The 18,687-nt window shown below is 42.5% G+C and overlaps 1 protein-coding gene across 8 annotated transcripts in view; it reads right to left on the bottom strand.

Moving 5' to 3' along the window:
• Nucleotides 1-6,247: 6,247 nt before the first annotated feature.
• DLGAP4 (DLG associated protein 4) overlaps nt 6,248-18,687 on the bottom strand; it is a 136,150-nt gene continuing 123,710 nt past the window's right edge. For all 8 annotated transcript variants that reach the window (XM_036902386.2, XM_036902385.2, XM_036902389.2 and 5 more), the window contains 3 exons: nt 9,602-9,693; nt 8,747-8,902; nt 6,248-7,972 (listed from right to left, as the gene is read on the bottom strand). In XM_036902386.2, coding sequence (XP_036758281.2) covers nt 7,754-7,972; nt 8,747-8,902; nt 9,602-9,693 — 467 coding nt within the window. In that variant the 3' untranslated portion in view covers nt 6,248-7,753. The remainder of the gene's footprint in view (nt 7,973-8,746; nt 8,903-9,601; nt 9,694-18,687) is intronic.

Raw genomic sequence — 18,687 nt, 5'->3', positions numbered from 1 at the left:
CATTGATATATATGTCTACCCTTACGCTGGTACCACACATCTTGATTACTTCAGTTTTGTACTCAGGAAGCGTGCTGTCCAACTTTGTTCTTCTTTTTCAAGATCGCTTTGGCTTTTCAGATTAGCTGGTCCATTTCTGCAGAAAATGCAGCTGAGGTTTTGGTAGAGATTATGTTGAATCTATAAATTAATTTGGGGGAGTATTACCATCTTAATGTGAAGTCTTCTGATCCATGAACATGAAACCTTCCCTTTTTTACTTGGGTCTTTAAAAATATTTCTTTATGATGCTTTGCAGTTTTCAGTGTACAAGTCTTGTACTTCTTTTGTTAAATTAATTCCTAAGTACTTTACTTTTTTTTTATACTATGGTACATGGAATTTTTTTTTTAAATTCATATTCAGGTGTTCACTGGTAATTGAACCGTTTTTACTCACAACCCTTCTGACACCAAATGTTTGAGATTTTTCCTCATATTAGCCAGTTCTCCAACTCTCTAGACATCAACTGGGTGTCCTGAATTTCAGTTTGGTTCACTAACCAGAGTTAGTGTCAGACTCCACAGGTTTAAGGGCTCATTTCCATGAGATTGCCCTCACATCAGATACCCGTTGCAAGTATGGAGTCCCCAGGTTACCCACACTTCTGTCCCTGTTGCTTAGGTGTTTTGGTGGAGGTTTCATTACAGAGGCATGATTACATCATTGGCATTGATGACTGACTGGGTCCCCAGCCTCTCTCCCCTCCCTGGAGTTTGGGGAGTGCAGCTGAGAGCTCCACCCTTCAAATCAGCCAGCCTCTATCTTGAAGCTACCCAGAGATCCCCAGTCACCAGTTATCTCATTAGCATACAAAACACATTCATTACTCCAGAGATTCCAAGGGTTTTAGGAGCTGTATGTTTCAGGAACTAGGGGCAAAGGACAAATATTTTATTATAGCACCATAGAAAGGCAATTGATCATTGGATATTGATCTTATTTCCAGAAACATTGCTGGACTCATTTACTAACTCTTAATAGTTTTTTTCTGGATACCTATCATTTTCTGTGTGAAGGATCATGTTATCTGCACATAGAAAAAGTTTAACTTCTTCCTTTCCAATCAATCTGGATGCAATTCATTCATTCATTCATTTTCTTGCCTAACTGCCCTGGCTGGAATCTCCAGTCCAGTGTTGACTAGAAGTGGTGAGAGCTGACAGCCTTATCTTGTTCCTGACCTCAAGGGGAAGGTTTTCAGTCTTTCACTGCTGAATATAATAGCTGTGGTGTTTCTTGGACACCCTTTACCAGTTTGAGGAAGTTCTCTTCTATTCCTAATTTGTTGAGTGTTTTTATCATGAAAGGGTGTTGGGTTTTGTCAAATGCCTTTTTTTTTTTTTTGCATCTATTGAGATGTCTTTAATCTCTTTTAATCTGGAATTGTTCCTTAGCTTTTCTTGGTCTCTCATGACACTTGACATTCTTGGCTAGTCCAGGCCACTATTGGGCGCTCCCTCATGGGGAGCTTCAGGTTCTGGACTTTTGACAGCAGTATCGTGGAAGTGAAGCTGTGTCCTTCTCAGTGCATCTTGTCAGGAGACGTATGATGGTATTTTTCCCATCACTGGCAGTAATACCTTTGGCCCTAGTTAAGGTAGTGTCTGCCAGATTTATCCATCAGAAAGTTACTATTTTTCCCTTTTGTAGTTAATATGTTCGTAAGTAATTTGTTGCGGTGCTCCTTTGAGACTGAATATTCTGTTTCTCAGCAAACTTTTACCCACAACTTTAACCCCACTGATGACTCAGTTGTTTCTATGATGGTTGCTAAATGGTGATTTTCTAACCCTTCTCACTTCCTTTTCCTTTTACTAGTTAGTGGACATGTTAGTTTTGAGGTCACCTGTTAGATATCCAAGAAGAGATGGTGGTGAGTGGAAAATGTGGACTGTAAGGAAGGATACAGGTTATAGAGTTAGATGCAGGAATTGTCAGTCTACAGAAGGTAAAAGCCATTGGCCACTTAGGGTCCCCAAGGGCCTGGATCCCCTTGGGCACAGGGCTTCCCCAGGCTTGGGCTCTATGGACATCTTTTGGAGACAAACCCCGGTGTTGGCTGGGTCACCAGGGTGCTATGGCTCCATGGATGCTGGGACTGTGGGCCCTTGTCTCATGGGAAGCTGGGTTCTGTGGAAGGAAATGCCCTTGTTCTATTTTTTAAATTAAAGTATCATTGATATACAATCTTATGATGTTTTCACATACACAACACAGTGGGTCAGTGCTCACCCATACTGTCAAGCCCTCACCCTATCCATTGCGGTCACTGTCTATCAACATAGTAAGATGTTACAGTCATTGTGTTCTCCGTGCTGTACTACCATCCCCGTGACCTGCCTATATTGTGATTGGGAATTATGGTGCCACTCAATCCCCTTCTCCCTCTCCACCTACCCACCCCTCCCCCTTTGGTAACCACTTGTCCCTTCTCTGTTTATGAGTCTACTGCTTTTTTTTGTTCCTTCTGTTTTGCTTTGTTTTTATACTCCACAAATGAGTGAAATCATATGGTATTTGTCTTTCTCCACCTGGCTTATTTCACTGAGGATAATACCCTCTAGATCCATCCATGTTGTTGCAAATGGCAGAATTTCTTTTCTTTTTATGGCTGAATAATATTCCATTGTGTGTATGTACCACAGCTTCTTTATCCATTCATCTATGATGGACACTTAGGTTGCTTCCATATCTTGGCTATTGTAAATAGTCCTGCAATAAACATAGGAGTGTACATGTCTTTCGAATCAAGGAATCTTGTTTTCTTTGGGTAAATTCCTAGGAATGGAATTCCTGGATCAAATGGCATTTCTATTTTTAGTTTTTTGAGGAACCTCCATATTGCTTTCCACAGTGGTTGAGCTAATTTACATTCCCACCAGCAGTGTAGGAGGGTTCCCCTTTTTCCACATCCTTGTGAGCATTTGTTGTTCCTTGTCTTTTGGATGTTGGCCATCCTAACTGGTGTGAGGTGGTATCTCACTGTGGTTTTAATTTACATTTCCCTGATGATAAGCGATGTGGACCCTTGTTCCATGTAAAGTTGGTGAAGGCCTTTACTCCTTAAACTGGCGTTCAGGTTCTGTCCAGCACCACCTGCTCCAGGAGTAGCCACGGTCTCACATTTCTGCCTCTGCTGGCTGTGCCCTTCACTACTACAGTTTGGAGAACTCCTGCTTGCTCAAATATTGCCTTCTCTGTGAAGTCCCACACCTCCTTCCTTGAACAAGGTCATCCATTTAGAAGATAGTTCTTGAGGCTGTCCTCTGTGCTAGGCCTTGAGACTGGTAGAGACATATCCACATACAGTCACACAGATGCAAGTATCATCATACCAGTGACAGCAACAAGCGAAGTGACTCTCTTGCCCCAAGTGCAGAGCAGGGGCCTTTGCACCCGCTCGGCCTGGCCAGGGTGCTTCGGGAGGGCTTACCCTGAGACCTGAGGGCAGGGCAGTTGGTTACTGCATTGGTGGGGGAGACATGGCCTCCCTGTGCAAGGCCTGCGGTGGGGATGGAGGGCAGAGAGCCAGGGGTGGGCTCCCGGGGGAGGCACAGCTAGGAAGGTGGGCAGTGGCCTCCAGGGCCAAGGCGAAGAGGCTGGATATTCTCCTGCTGGCACTGGGCAGGCTGTGAAGGGCTCTGAGCAGATGGTAACTTTTGGAGGGAGCAGAGGGAAGACTTCTGGAGAGCTCCTCTGGATGCCGTCAGGAGGGGCAGGAGGGCTGGTGGGGACCACACTGATTTTTCAGATAAGCCAGATTCAGATGGGCAGGAGACACACCTTCATCTTAAATTTCCCTTATAAACCCCACTTCAGTGCTGGTCGTAGGAACTTCATCTCTGTTTGTCGGGGGTCCCTAGGGCACTTACCCATGCTGGCATCTACATGGTCCCTGGCTTACAGTGGCCATGGCTTTGTCCTGCCGTCTTGGCCATAGGACCAGTGCCACGCCTGGCCGTGGCCAAGCCTTCTCGCTCTTTGCTCTCAGGCTTGGGGGTGGAGTGGAGACCCCACAGGGCTTGGGGAGCATGGGGTCTAGGCGGGGATCCTGGGCCCTGGGCTGCAGTCCTGTGGGTGGTTCTCAGGGCCCCAGCAATGGCGCAGTTCCTCCCTCTGCCTCTTCCCCAGCACCCTGCAGCCTTCGGGAGGGTGCTTCCCGTCTCTGCTGGCCCTGGTCCTTTCCCTTCCCTTAAAGGCCAGGCTTTGGAAATGCAGAAGCCGAGGATTCATTCCCAGCTTTTCTGGAAAGCTGCTGTCAGCCTTTTCCTGAAATGACAAATGCCTCCTTGATCGAGTACAGGAGATGGGACATCATCTAAGCCATATCCTTGTCCAAACTGTTCAAGCTAAATTTAGTCATGAGACAACATAAATGCAGATTATGCAACATTCTACAAGATGCTCGAACACTTGAAGAATGTTAGCATCGTGAAAAAAAAGTGAGGAAATTTTGGTTCACCAAGACTAGAGAGACATGGTAACTGAAAGCAGTGTCTGATTCTTCATGGGATCTGTGGTGGATACAAAGGAGAAGTCAGAGGGTGTCAGCAGGGCATTTGGAGTGTGGCTGTGCTTTAGTCAGTATTAATGTCTGGGCACTGAGTGTCATTCTGGTACGGCACACACTCGAGGGCCACTCGTTTGATAAAGGGAATAATTGTGGTCATTCAGAAATGTCTTTACTCTTAGGAGTTGCAGGGTATATTTGGGGGTGAAGTATGGTGTATGCAAGTTACTGTCAAATGGCTGCGGAGGGAAAATGTCTGTGTATGTACCTGTAAGGGATAATGCGAATGGGCATAATGTTGACAATTGGTGACTCTGGGTAAAGGACATGGTGTTCATTATACTGTCCTTATAACTTAGGGGTCGAGGAGGGGGTCCCTCCACCGCTGCACCAGTCAGCCTGGGAGCGGGGGCTTGGGTTTGGCACATCAAATGCTGCCCTGCCTGGCACCCTGATACAAGGAATCCCTAGGACCCCGATCCAACCCTCAAGGCTCCTCCTGCTGCAGCAGAAACATTTGGGCTCTGAAGGGTCAGAATTCACCCTGGTCTCCCAAGGCCTGTCTGGAGGGGAGCTGGACTGCCAGCTGGACAGTGGCCTCACGTGCAGCTGGCTGCCTCCTGCATTCCCCCATGCCCTGAGTGTCTGGTTCTGTGCCTAAGGCAGCCTGGAGCCTCCTTGCTCACCCTTCAAGTCACCCCCAGCCAGGGTAGGGGTAGGTTCAAGAAGTTGCCAGCCCCAGGAGTTAATCAGAGCCAGCCATGGTCACTGGACACTCAGCCACCACTAACAGGACCCAGAGACAGCACGCCGAACTGGGCACAGGAGGTCCGGCCCACAGGTTTGGGATGAGCTTATGAGGGGCCTCACTGGGGAAGAACAAAGTTCTGGGAAGGTGGTTCTGTGCCTCCCCTGCCCTGAGGGCACCAGGATGTAGGCTGGTCAGTGGAGGGAGACCAGCTGTCTGTAGCTGACCCAGAACTTACCCACACATAACGTCCTTACGCCCCACCCCTACCCCCATTGCCCCGTTCCTTCTGCGCAGAATGTGCGGTCCTCAGGCTCTGCCCTGCCTGCACGCCACCACCTCCCCGCAAGGTGGTTCATACTGGCTAGCCTTCTGGGCTTGATGAGATGCCTCCTGTCCAGACTAGTGGGTGGTGCTCTCATGGTTCCCACAGTCTCAATGCATTACATCTTTTCTACCACCTTTTGTAGACCTGCACTCATCTCTGACATGCTCACTGTCTGTCTCCCCACCAGAGTGTGAGCTCAGTCAGTGACTGCCAGGCACTGGGCTGGTAGAATAGGTCCTGAAGTCTGTTCAGTGAATGCAACTTGCAGGGTGGAGGTACCGAGTACCCCATCCCAGGAGGTGTGCAAGGAGAGATGGAGTCCGTGGAGGGGAGTTGTCAGCAAGGGTAGCCCATCTTGGCTCCCATATAACAACTATTAAGCATTTATTTCTCAGAGGAAGCTGGTAAGGTAGAGGTTGCAGTCATTTTCCAGGTGAGCTTATTTTTCTTGTCCAGGATCACCCAGCTCATACGGGTAGAACTGGAATTAGTTTGCACTTAAGTCAGCCTGTCTCCAAAGAGCTGTGTTTGGAAGGGGGTCTGGCCGAGTCTCCTGGGGCGTCCACCTCACCCACCGGATCCCAGCCAGGCCTGTCCCACTGCAATAACACCACGGACCCTGGGTACACGTTACCTCATTTATTCTCACAACATGCCTGTGAGGTAGGGAGGGGCAGGGACTGTCCCCGCTTTACAGAGGAGGAAGTTGAGGCACACAGAGGTCAGGTGACTTGCCCAAGGTCACAGACGGCAGCCAAGCTGGAATGGGGCCCCAGAGCAGGCCCTCAGTTCCCCCGGGGCCCTTGCAGCAAGTGCCGGCCACGAGGATGTCTTCAGTGCCATCGTCTGTACATGGCACAGAGCAGCCCTCGTGCACTGAGCTCGCTGCGGGCCGGGCCTTGCACTCCCCCTGCCCTCCCCCAACCCTGCAGGCTTGGCCATTGCAGCTTGGGGCTCATGACACCCTGGGAGTGGGGCTGCGGGGCAGGGGAGAGAGAAAGATGACTGGGGTAAAAAAATAGATGGGCCCACAGTGGAGGGCAGGTGGGAGACCAAATTATAAGGGCCGTTACACACAGGTATATATTTTTACACACACTTGTACACACACCGAGATATAGTACATGTAAAAATATATGCTATTCACACACCCGCCTCCTGCCAGGTGCCCCGAGAGCCAGCGGTGGCGCTGGTGGGCATGGGTGAGCAGAGGGGCATTTGTTAAATATACACTCTAAGGTCTATGTGCATATGTACACATACATACAGACAGCTGCCTGCCCCTTGGGTTCTGTACACAGGCTTGGCCAGGGACAGACAACCCCTTAAAAATGGGGTCCCACTCTTGAGTGCCCCCTGTAAGTCACTGTGAGCTGTAACTTTTTGCTGAAGGAAGAAGAGGCTGGAGAGAAGAAAAAGGCAGACATCTGGGGTGTGGTAGCTGGCTTTTATCTTATTCCCCCACTCAAAGACTTAAACCCTCCTCCTCTCAGAGAGGCGAGGCCCCTGCCCGGGGCTAGGGATGGCAGCAGGGCCTTGGTCTGCACACGTGTGAGAGGCTGCCTGTGAGCACTTGGGGGGGGAGGGGATGAGTGTCCATCTTTCTGTCCTCTGGGCTCAAAGGGCTGAGACCAGAGAGCCCATAGCTAGGACGGTAGCCCCTGTGTGAGTTCTGAAGGGGAAAGAGAAAAACGCAGGAATGAAAACTGCAAGGTCAGAGCTGGGGGCGCCTGGAAAAGGAAGGACATGGCAGGTGCCCAAGGCTGCCCTTGGACTGTCGTAGTCTTGTAAACAAGCTAGTTTAAGTTCTCATTAGACAGAACAAGTAAAAAGACTGCAGTCTCGAGGCTGGGCTGGGGAGGTTGCCGAAGTCCATCTATCTAGTCCACCATGGCCAGCAAGAGGAAAACAAAGTTTTACAGTTTTATCTTTCTGTTGACTTTTTGTGTAAAGTCTTCAGAACCTAAAGCTGGGAGGGACCCAAAAAAGCCAAATTGTGAGCCCTTGTATGCATCAATTTGGAAGTTGGCTCAGGGTCTCTAGACATAATTAAAGGTTGAGAAAATTTTGTTCTATTCACATTTAGTTTTCTTTTTAATGATTTAAAATTGTTTGCATCCTGGTCTCAGAGCCGGGTCTGGGCCTCGGGGACATAAATCTCGATGCTGTCAGCGCTTTCTGTGGCTGAGTTCTGCCGCACGGAAGCTGCCCGCTTGGCCGCCAGGAGTCTCTTGCGGGCCTCCTGGCGCTGCTTGTCCCCGGCGTCAGAGGCCTTGTCGCGGCTCACTGCCGGCTTGGATTTGGCTGGCTTCTTTGGGACTGGAGGTGGTGGTTTCTTCTCTTCCTTTAGTGAGACAGTGAGGAGGGAAGAAAAATAAAATAAAGGTGCCACGTTTTATGTGGGGCTACCACCCACTGTATGCTGGCAGCTGGAGTTTCCACTCCAGCCTCCCTGCATTGGGCACAAGCAACACACGTCTGGAATCAGAAAGCCACAAGAAGCGATGATAGTGGGCAGAGCACAAGGCATAAGAGCAGAAAGCAAGCTTGAGAATCCTAGAATGTTCTAGCAGTAAGGCACCTATTCCCACCCGTTTTGAACCACTGGGAGCCTGAAACTCAGGAACAAGCCTGAATCGATAGCCAGAGATGGGATTTAAATTCAGGGCCTCCAACTCCCAGGTCACATTTCTCATGCTATTCTAGGGGATCAGAATTCACAAGAGCCATAGTCCAGCACCAATAACCAGAAGGGTCATTGGGTGCCACAGTTTTACAGAAAGAAGCCTGGGCCTCAGGGAAGAGGCTGGCCCCAGAAGGACCATTTCTCTGCCTCCAAAGTCACAACAGCCATGTTAACACTAGTGTCTCCCTGGAGCCCCGTTTTCTGAACATGCAGGACAGGATGGCATGCTTCAGGGGGGCAGTCTCAACTACACAGAGAGAGCAGCATGCTGGACAAGTGCCGAGCGTGGACCCCGCGCGCTGATGGACGTGAGCCCCCAGCTCAAAGACGACACACGGAGAAGGAGCCAAGCAGCACTGACCGATGTGGGCAGCGTTACTGCCGACCAGGAATTTGTCCCTGGACTTGCCCTCCGCACTGCTCCATGCTCACCTTCCTCTTCTCGGGGGTTTCCACCAGCTGCCAGCTGTTGGCCTTGAGGTGGTAGAGTTCATCAAACTTCATGCTGATGTCCTCGATGGACAGCTGCAGCAGGTCCCAGAACCCTGCCAGGTCCTGGGCTGTTGGATGTGGGTTGGCGTCAGGGTTCTGTGGGGCAGATGGGGATCAGTGGGCAAGTAAGGCAGAGGCTTCTCCTGTACCCCGCCTCAAGCCTGGCTCTGTCAGCCTTAGTTAGGGCCTCTTGAGGCCTACCTAGTCTTGTGCCCCTGTTCCCAGGGTAGGGTCAGTATCTGAGTGAATGAAGCCAGTTTACGGTTACCACCAGGTGGCTATGATTACAGAATCCATGTGGTTTCCCCTCCCGTCATTCTGTTCTCTGACAACACAATCCTCATGACTACCCCGGCCAAGCCCCACAGGTCCTGGGGACGAAAACCCACACTGTTCTTCACCCAGAGGAGTCTACCACCCCTGGCCAGTTGGAGAGAAAAGCTTTCACAGGAAAAGTGGCCCCCCTTACAGGTAAGGGTGAGGGAAAAGCACCAAGCCTAGTGGTGCTATTTCTTTAGCTCTTACCTTGACTGTCTTCTTAGACACAGAACGTTTTATATAAATAATCTGTGCTGATTTTTAACTTTCATGTGGCTGTTTTTACATAGGGTTTACTTTTCTATTTCAAAAGGTATTAGAGATCTAAAGGGCCCTTTTCTGATGCTAGGCACTGACATCATCTTCTTCATGTCACAGAGGAGGCCCCAGAAGCTTGGAGAGGCTGATCCAACTAGGGGACCAGCAGACAGCCAAAGGCTGGGGGCCCTGCTGTGGGGGAAGAGGAATCACACTCACCAAGTTTTGCTCACAGAGGCCCCGGAACTGCTGGAATTTCTGGGACATTAGTAGCTGGGCACTGCCCACAGCACTGAGGACTTTTCCTAAGACTGAGAAAGAGAAGGTGGGAAGAGACTAAGCAGAGGACAGGGTTTGCTGGGAGTGGGACGTAGGATCAGGATCCCGGCTCTCATCCCCCTAATCCCACCATACGATACTAATCATTATTTGGTAATGGCAGTTGGTCTTCATTTTATTTATACATAAATCTGTGAAAAATGCAAATACATATGAAGTGAACCCCATCCCCTAGTTCCTAAGGATATTTTTATGGCAAAAAATTTGAAAACTGAGTTTAAATGGAAAAAATTTCCAGAAAACCATAAATTACTGCTTTAATAATCTTCCCCAGAAAAAGGAGCCAGGCCTATGTAGTTTTATTGGTGAGGTGTTACAAAACCTTCAAGAACAGATAATCCTATGTATATTAAAACTGTTCCAGAGAGTAAGTAAACATAGAAAATGACACATCTAATTTCAGGATCTTTGAGAACATTAAGGACATGCTGAGAATAGATTTCTTTCAATACAACATTAGTTAACCAAGAAATGTTTAGCCCAGGAATGCAAGGGTTGATCATTTAGTGTGACTTCCAGTTTTAGAATGGTTGCATAAAGACAATGCTACCTTGAAACCCCCTGTGAAATCACTGAAGAACAAAACAGAGTGAACAAGAAATCAAAATGCAGATTGTTTGAGACTCTGGAGTGCAGTGTATGAGGAACACTGCCATGTACAGTGATGGCCACACAAGACCTCAGACAAAGGAGGCAGTTCTGAGTTCTCCAAAGTAGTACATCTTGAGGGGAGAAACCCTCAAATTTAAAAGGGGAGTGTGGACTGCAGTAGGAGCTTTCCTGAACCTGGGGGACTTCGCATGGTAAGCAGCCCCTGCAGTGGCCTGGAGAGGTGAGGCTTTAGCATGTATCCCTGCATCCCTCCCCATGTCAGCCTGGACACAGTCCTGGCCCTTCTCCCACAATGATCTCCTTATAAGAGTTCATCAAAGAATTTTACCTCATTAAGAAAGTAGTAATTAAAAAGGAACCAACCCAGGAGCCAAACAGCTATTACAGGAACAACAAATGGCAGACAAACATTGACCAGAAAGTTGTTGCTAGAGAATAGATGAAAAGTGTGACATTTAGCCACAAATACCTAAAACGTAGTTCATAGCAGAAATGGATGTGCCCTGAAAAGAGAGGTAAGCCGATGAAAGGAGCTGAAACGTGAGCTCTGGAGCTACTACAACAGAAACAAGGGCCAAGCTGGAGCAGCACAAAGAATAAATCCTGCTGAGAACCAGTGAAGGACAAGGAGAGCAGAAGAAAAATGCTCCTGGTGCTGCAAAACACGTAAAGTGCTTGACTAGCAAACATCTTTTTTAAATGAATAGCCAATAAGCTTGTAGGAATAAAAGGAAAATGAAAATTCTTCCTTGAGAGTTCCTAACCATAAGGCTGTACTTGGGTGCCTTATTCTTAAAGAAATTATCAAAAAGAAAGCAACTGGGAGACATAGGAGAGAGAGGGACACTTAATATACATCTGTCAGAGTTCTCAAAAGAACAGAGAATGGAAGAAAAGAAATATTCAAAGAGATCATGATTTAGAATTTTCCAGGAATGGCTTATGACACCAGTCTTCAGAGTCAGGAATGTCAAGCAAATCCACAGTAAAACCAAGGACACAGAGAAGCTCTTAAAAAGCAGCCAAAGGGAAAGGAAAGACAGTACTGCCAAAGCAATGAGTTAAACTGCAGGCTTCTCAGCTGCAACAATGGAGGAAGAATGAATTGAGTACTGAGCAAAGTATTAACTTAGAATTCTACACCCAGAGAAGCCATCATTCAAGAATGAGTGTGAATGGGGAAAGAACAGTTTCTTCAACAAATGGTGCTGAGAAAACTAGATATCCACATGCAAAAGAATGAAGCTGGATGACCCTTACCTTCATTATACCATGTAAGATCATTCACTCACAACTGATCAAAGGCCTAAGCATAAGAGCTAAAGCTATAAAACTCTTAGATAAAAAACAGTGTCAAGTCTTCATGACCTTAGATTTGGCAGTAGTTTCTTAAATAAGACACCAAAAGCACAGGCCACAAAAGGAAAAATAAAAAGATAAAGTTAACTTCATTAAAACTGAAAATTTTTTATGCAATAAAAAGATACAAAGAAGAAATGTAAAGAAAATCCACAGAATGGAAAACTACTTTCAGATCACCTAATATCCAGACTGTATAAGGAACTACAACTCAATAAAAAGACAAATAATCCAGTTATAAAATAGGCAAGAACTTGAATAGACATTTCTCTAAAGATATGCAAGTGGTCAGTAAGCATGCTCAACATCATTAGTTATTAGGGAACTGCAAATCAAAACTACAAGATACTACTGTATCCCATTAGGGTGACTATTATAAAAACAGAGTAGTAACAGTAAACAAGTGTTGGCAAAGATGTGGGGACTATATAATGGTGCAGCCGCTACAGAAAACAATCTGATAGTTCCTCGAAGAGTGAACACAGGATCTCCATGTTGCCCAGCAGCCCCACTCCCAGGCATATGCCCAAGAGAGCTAAAAACAGATACCTGTATGCTGATATTCATAACAGCATTTTTCACAGTAGTCAAAGTTGGAAACAACCCAACTGCCCATCAACAGACAAATAGACAAACAAAATGTGGTATGAACACACATTGGTATATTACTCAGCCACAGAAAGCAATGAAATTCTGATATTATGCTACAACATGGATGAACCCTGAAAATATGCTAAGTAAAACAAGACATAAAAGGACAAATATTTAGACTAGGCAAATTCAAAGACAGTACATTAGAAATCACTAGGAGTTGGTAATAGTGGGAATAAGGAGCTACTGCTGAATACAGAATTTCTGTGGTGATCCTTGTACAATACTGTTAATGTAATTAACACCACGGAACTGTATACTTAAAAATGGTAAATATTGTTATATGTATTTTGCCACAAATAAAAAAATTATTTAAAAAAATGTATAAGTCAATCCAAATATATTAGTGATTACAACCTTTACAAATGAACTTAATTTCCAATTAAAATAAATCAATTTTCAGGCTGGACATAAAACTACATCCATTTATATAAGCCATTGACAAGGAACGCTTAAAACCTAAGAACACGATGATTTTAAATAAGAAAATAGAAAAAGGTAAAGCAGGTAAACACTGAAAAAGGAATTCTTTTTCATATATATATATAAATGGACTAAGCCAAAAAAGTAGAAATAAAAAGGGTCACTAAATATTGAGAGAAGGTTCAATTCACCAGGAAAATTTAAATCATTAATTCATAGTCATCTAATAACATAATTTCAAGTATGAAAAGCAAAAAGTGACAGACTATAAGGAGAAACGGACATATCTATCATCGGAGTGGAAAGCCTTGATGTAACTCCTCTGAGAAGCTAGCAGGTACTACAGACCAAAAAAAATTAAAGCCAGAGAACACTTGATTCACTTACTTAACAGACTTGACCTAAAAGACATAATATATTCACTAAATGTATATCCACTATCCACTAACTGTAAAGTATACATTATTCTCATACATATATGGAACATTCACTAACACCATATTCTAGGCCATGAATCATATATATCAACAAATTTCAAAGAACTGGGCATTATACAGATTATGTTTTTTAACCATATTATAATTAGGTTAGAAGCCAATAATGAAAGCACAACTAATAAACCCTCGCATTTTAGAAACAAACAAAAACACATACTTCTAAATAACCCGCTAGTCAAAGAAATTACAGTGGAAGATGGACATATATCCTAACTTGTTAGATAGTACTTATAGGGGAAATTCATAGATTTCAAAATGTAATGTTTTAAAAAAGACAGGCAGGGAAACAAACGAGCTAAGTATCCAATTTAAGACGTTAGTGAAGGAACAATACAATTAACCCAAAGAGAGAGAAAATTAATAAAACAAACAAATAATAAAGGATTAATAATATTAACAAACCCTGACAGACTAATCAAGATAAACAGGAGACAGGTACAAATTAAAAAAGAATAGAAATAGAAAAATGACTATATGACACCACCAAACTGGAGAAGATTTTAAAAAGATAATTCTGCAAAACAGTGAAGTAAAGGTAATTTTGTTAAACAAAAGAGAATAGGAATAGAGGAAACATCCCAAATTTATCTTATGAGGCTAGATAACCTTGACACTAAAACAGGACAAGGATGAGAAAGGAAAATTACCAGCCAAAGGCAAAGTATTAAATCAGATATTAATAAATGTAGTCTATTGATGTACCAAAATGATAATATAAGTCAGCTGGGTTTATTCTAATAACTTCTAATTCTGGCCATGGAAAGCCAGTTAGTATCAGACAAATTGAACCCTTCTACCAAGAACAAATGAGGATGAACAAATAGCAAAAATCAACAAAAAACATCTCTTTAAAGATTTTTTGGCATTAAAAAACTACCAAAGTAACCATAATTTGAGAGGTTAAGATCCCAGTGAGAAGGGAAACAACATTTAGGCAAGTCTGATATTCTATGCTGCTTGTACACTAAGGCATCTCCCAGTTCATACGCAGCACAAGGCTGAGAGGCTAACACACCAAGCAGTGGTGGTGAAGAGGTTTAGAAGTTGAGCAGAGTTTGTGGCAGTTTCATGCGGATAGGGAAACCAAAATTGGAATTCAGAGCTACCAAGGCAGACAGGACTGGGAGTCAAGGAAAGTGCATTAATCTAAGCAATGTTTTCAGCAGTCTTAAGGTATGGAAGAGACAAAAAGTGGACCTCAGGGTCTGTCATGGAGGAGACACTTGGTAAAAAATACCACAAACTAACCCCTGAAGGGTGTATATACCAGGATAAGGGCAAACTAGAAATAGACTGTTGAAAAACCCAGCTCTGATTCATGTCAGTCCCATATTGGATTGAGTTGGTCTGGCCCTACTCTAATTGCCTGCGAGAAGCAAAAGTAAATCTGTTCTTGAAAAATAGAAAATTATCCTTAGCCTCAAGTTATCTCTGCAGTTTTCACATACAGTTTCTGGCACTGAATACAAACTACCAAGCATACCAGGAGAGAGGACCAAATGACTATACACCAAAAGAGCAAAAACAGAAGAGTGAAGACAACTTATAGGGGACAGAGATACTGGCGTTACTGGCCAACGGCTTTAAAATAACTATTTCTTGAATATGTTCAAGAAAATAGATGACAGCTGACCTAGAATGGAGTCAAAGACTTAATTATGCAGTGTTGAAAGAAGATCAATACCAACCTAGAATTCTATACTTAGCAAAAATACTATTAAAACAAGCAAAAAAAAAGAGGGAAAAACAGACCTTTTAAGACAAATACTGCATTAAAATAAATACTAAAGGGAGTTCTTTAGGCAGTGGGAAAGTGAACTAAGTAGAAGCAGAGAAATAAAGGAGTGAAGAGTAACAGAAAGGTCAAGGCTAAGTAAATATTGATTGTAATTTGATTATATAAAACAAAAATGTCTTGCTGCAGTTAGAATATACATAGAACTAAAGTATTTCACAGCAATAGCACACAAGTCAGGAGGGGAATAAAAGTATTATGCCCTTACATCATCTGTGAAGTGCCAAGGTACTAATTTAGATTAGTCTTTATAAAGTCAAGCATGCAGGTGATAGCTTTAGAAAGAAACTACTTAATAAGAAAAGTGGAAATAAATACTTGATTAATCCAAAAAGAAGGCAAGAAAGGAGATCTATTAATAAAATCTTATCAAATTAGGTTAAAAAAGAGAAATGATCATCTAAAATTTACTTAGAAATTTAGTAAAATATTCCATTAAATTTAACAATTTTCTTAATAAGAATGAGAATATATTCAACAAATCTACAGTAAACATACTCAATGGTACAGTGTTAAAAGCAACTCCTTATTTATAAATAAAATAAGAATATAGCAAGGTTTCTAGGGATAAGATCAGTATAAAAGTCAAGAGCATTTCATCAACAATAAACAGAAAATACATAACAAAAACACTACTTCTATCCCTTCAAAATTAAAATGCTAATCTAAGAAATCTTTTAGAAATTTGTAAATGTTTTATATATTAAAAAAAACTGAAAGACACTAAAGACCTAAATAAATGAAAAGACATAATCACGTTCTTGGATAGAAAAGACTTAATTCTCATAAACATGTCAATTTCCCCCAAACTGATCTACAGATTTAGTCTAACTCTGTGATCAAAATCTCAACATGGAACTTGAAAAGCTGATTCTAAAATTTATATGGGAGAGCAAAGATTAGCCAAGCAAGAGTCTCAAAGAAGAATAAGGTTGGGGGAATTTATCTTTCCAATTATCAAGATTCATTATACTATTAGAACAATGTAGAAAATAGGATTTGGGCCTTGGGATAGACTAATGAACAGAAGAGAAAGCTCAGAAATAGATAAAAACCTATAGGAAACCTGATATTTGTCATATCTATATTGCATGTCAATAGGATAAGGACATTTTTATAATTATCCAATAAGAAAAAATTAACATAGAGCCTTATATCACTCCATGAAGCCAAATCAATTCCGAGGGATCAGGACTTAAATGTGGAAGACAAAATGAAAACTGTTGCAAGAAAACAGTAAAATATCTTTTTGACTTTGGGAAAAAGGATGGATTTCTTAATGCAAAAAAAGTACAAATCATAAAGGGAAAGACTGACAAATTTACACTGAAATAAGAATATCTGTTAATTTAAAAGATATAAAGAGGACAGGTCACAAACTAGGAGATAGTTATAGTACATATAACTGACAAAGAAAGGTTCTAGAATCCAGATATGTAAGATCAACTATGAAGCTATAGGAAAAAGAAACTTAATAGAAAAATGAGCAAAAAAAAAACCATGAACAGGCATTTCACAGAGGACAAAACATACATGGCTAATATGTGAAAATATGCTCAATGTCATTAGTAGCCAATGAAATGCCAATTATAACCACTATTTTATATCCACTGATTGTGAGAGGAAAAATAACTCTTATGTAGTCAGTGGAAACAAAGATGTAGAGCCGTGGGAATATTCACACAGTGCTGAGGGACTATGACTCCCACTTGGAGCACAATTTGGCCTTTCTTATAAATCAAACCCATGTACACCTGACGACCCAAGCGTTTCCACTCCTGGCATATACTTCACTGAACTCTTGTGTATGGAGACCAGGAAACATGGTCAAATATGTTCACAGTAACTAATGGCCTACATCATACTGAAGAGTTTCACCCTAAATAAGATAAAAAAAGAGACAAAAACAAGGATGCCCTGGCTCTTGGCATTTCTACTCAGCAGTATGTGGGAGCTGGCATTAGGCAAAAAACAAAAGGGATCAGGTGGAAAAGAACAAAGTAAACCTGCCTCTATCTATCCTCAGATGAAATGGTCTTGTATATTAAAAATCATAAGGAATCCCCAAATGTAGAATAAACACAAGCTCAGCAAGGTTGTAGTGTAATCAATATACAAAACCCATCACATTTCTATATACTAGCAATGAACAACCTGTAAGTAAAATTAAATAATTCCAAGAGTGTCAAAAATAATAAAATACAAAAGGAGTAAATTTAACAAATGAAATATAAGACATGTACACTGAGAACTACGATACATGGAAAGAAAAATTTTTAACCTAAATAAATGGAAAGATGCCTATGTTCACAGATCGGGAAACATGGCACTACTCCTCAGATTGAATTACTGACTTAACACAATCCCTATCAAAATAAAATCTCAGCTGTCTTTTTTGCAGAAACGGACAAGCTGTTCCTAAAATTTGTATGAAAATGCAAGAACAAAGTATGTACTTAGAATTTACTTTAGTGAGAATCTGAGAGCTGACCATAAACTTATTTGTATTTTTATCTTGAGAACAAAGTTGGAAGACTCATACTTCTCAATTTCAAAACTTATTACAAAGTTATGATAATCATGACATTGTGGTATGGGTGTAAGTACCAAGTCCTGAGAGTCCTGAAATAAACCCTTACATGTGTAGTCAATGGCTTTTTGACAAGGGTACCAAGGCCATTCAATCAAGGACGAACAGTCTCCAACAAATGTTGCTGGGACAACTGGGTATCTAAATGTAACAGAATGAAGATCCATGCATACCTCACAACATGTACAAAAATTAACTCAAAATGGATCATAGACTTAAATGTAACAGCTGAAACTATAAAACTCTTAGAAACAAATAGGAGTAAATCTATGACTTTGGATTAGGCAATGGTCTCTTTTTTTGTCATAAAAGCTGTTTTATTTTCTTTTTGTTTTTCAAGTTGAATAGCTATTACTTTTTAAAAAAATTAAGGTATCATTGCTACACAATCTTTTTTTTTCCCAAACAAGATGCACATGTTGCATTTGTTTAATATATCCCTTAAGATACTTTTAATCTATAGGAGTTCTCTCTTCCAACACTGCCATGTCTTTTGTTTAAATAAAGGAACAAAAACCTGGGTCTTTTATGGGATAGAACTTCCCACATTCTAGGTTAGTGTTGTTTAACATTTTTTCACCTTTGTATTTTTTTTTTATTAAGATATTGATACACAATCTTAGGAAGGTTTCATATGAGCAACATTGTGGTTTCAATATTCACCCATATTATCAAGTACCCACAACCCCATTGCAATCACTGTCCATCAGTGTAGTAAGATGCTATAGAGTCACTACTTGTCTTCTCCATGCTGTACTAGGCAATGTTTTTTTTTTTTTTGGTATTGTTTAATGTACAGTAACATGAACAACATTATAGTTACTAGACTCCCCCTATTATCAAGTCCCCCCCACATACCCCATTACAGTCACTGTCCATCAGCATAGTAAGATGCTATAGAATCATTACTTGTCTTCTCTCTGTTATACTGCCTTCCCCATGTCCCTGTCCCCTACATTATGTGTGCTAATCATAATGTCCCTTTTTCCCCCTTATCCCTCCCTTCCCACCCATCCTCCCCAGTCCCTTTCCCTTTGGT

The sequence above is a fragment of the Manis pentadactyla genome, chromosome 5, assembly GCF_030020395.1.
Source record: "Manis pentadactyla isolate mManPen7 chromosome 5, mManPen7.hap1, whole genome shotgun sequence".
Taxonomy (NCBI): Eukaryota; Metazoa; Chordata; class Mammalia; order Pholidota; family Manidae; genus Manis; species Manis pentadactyla.
The sequence above is the reverse complement of the archived record's forward strand: the minus strand, read 5'-3'. Positions and strand labels throughout refer to the sequence as shown.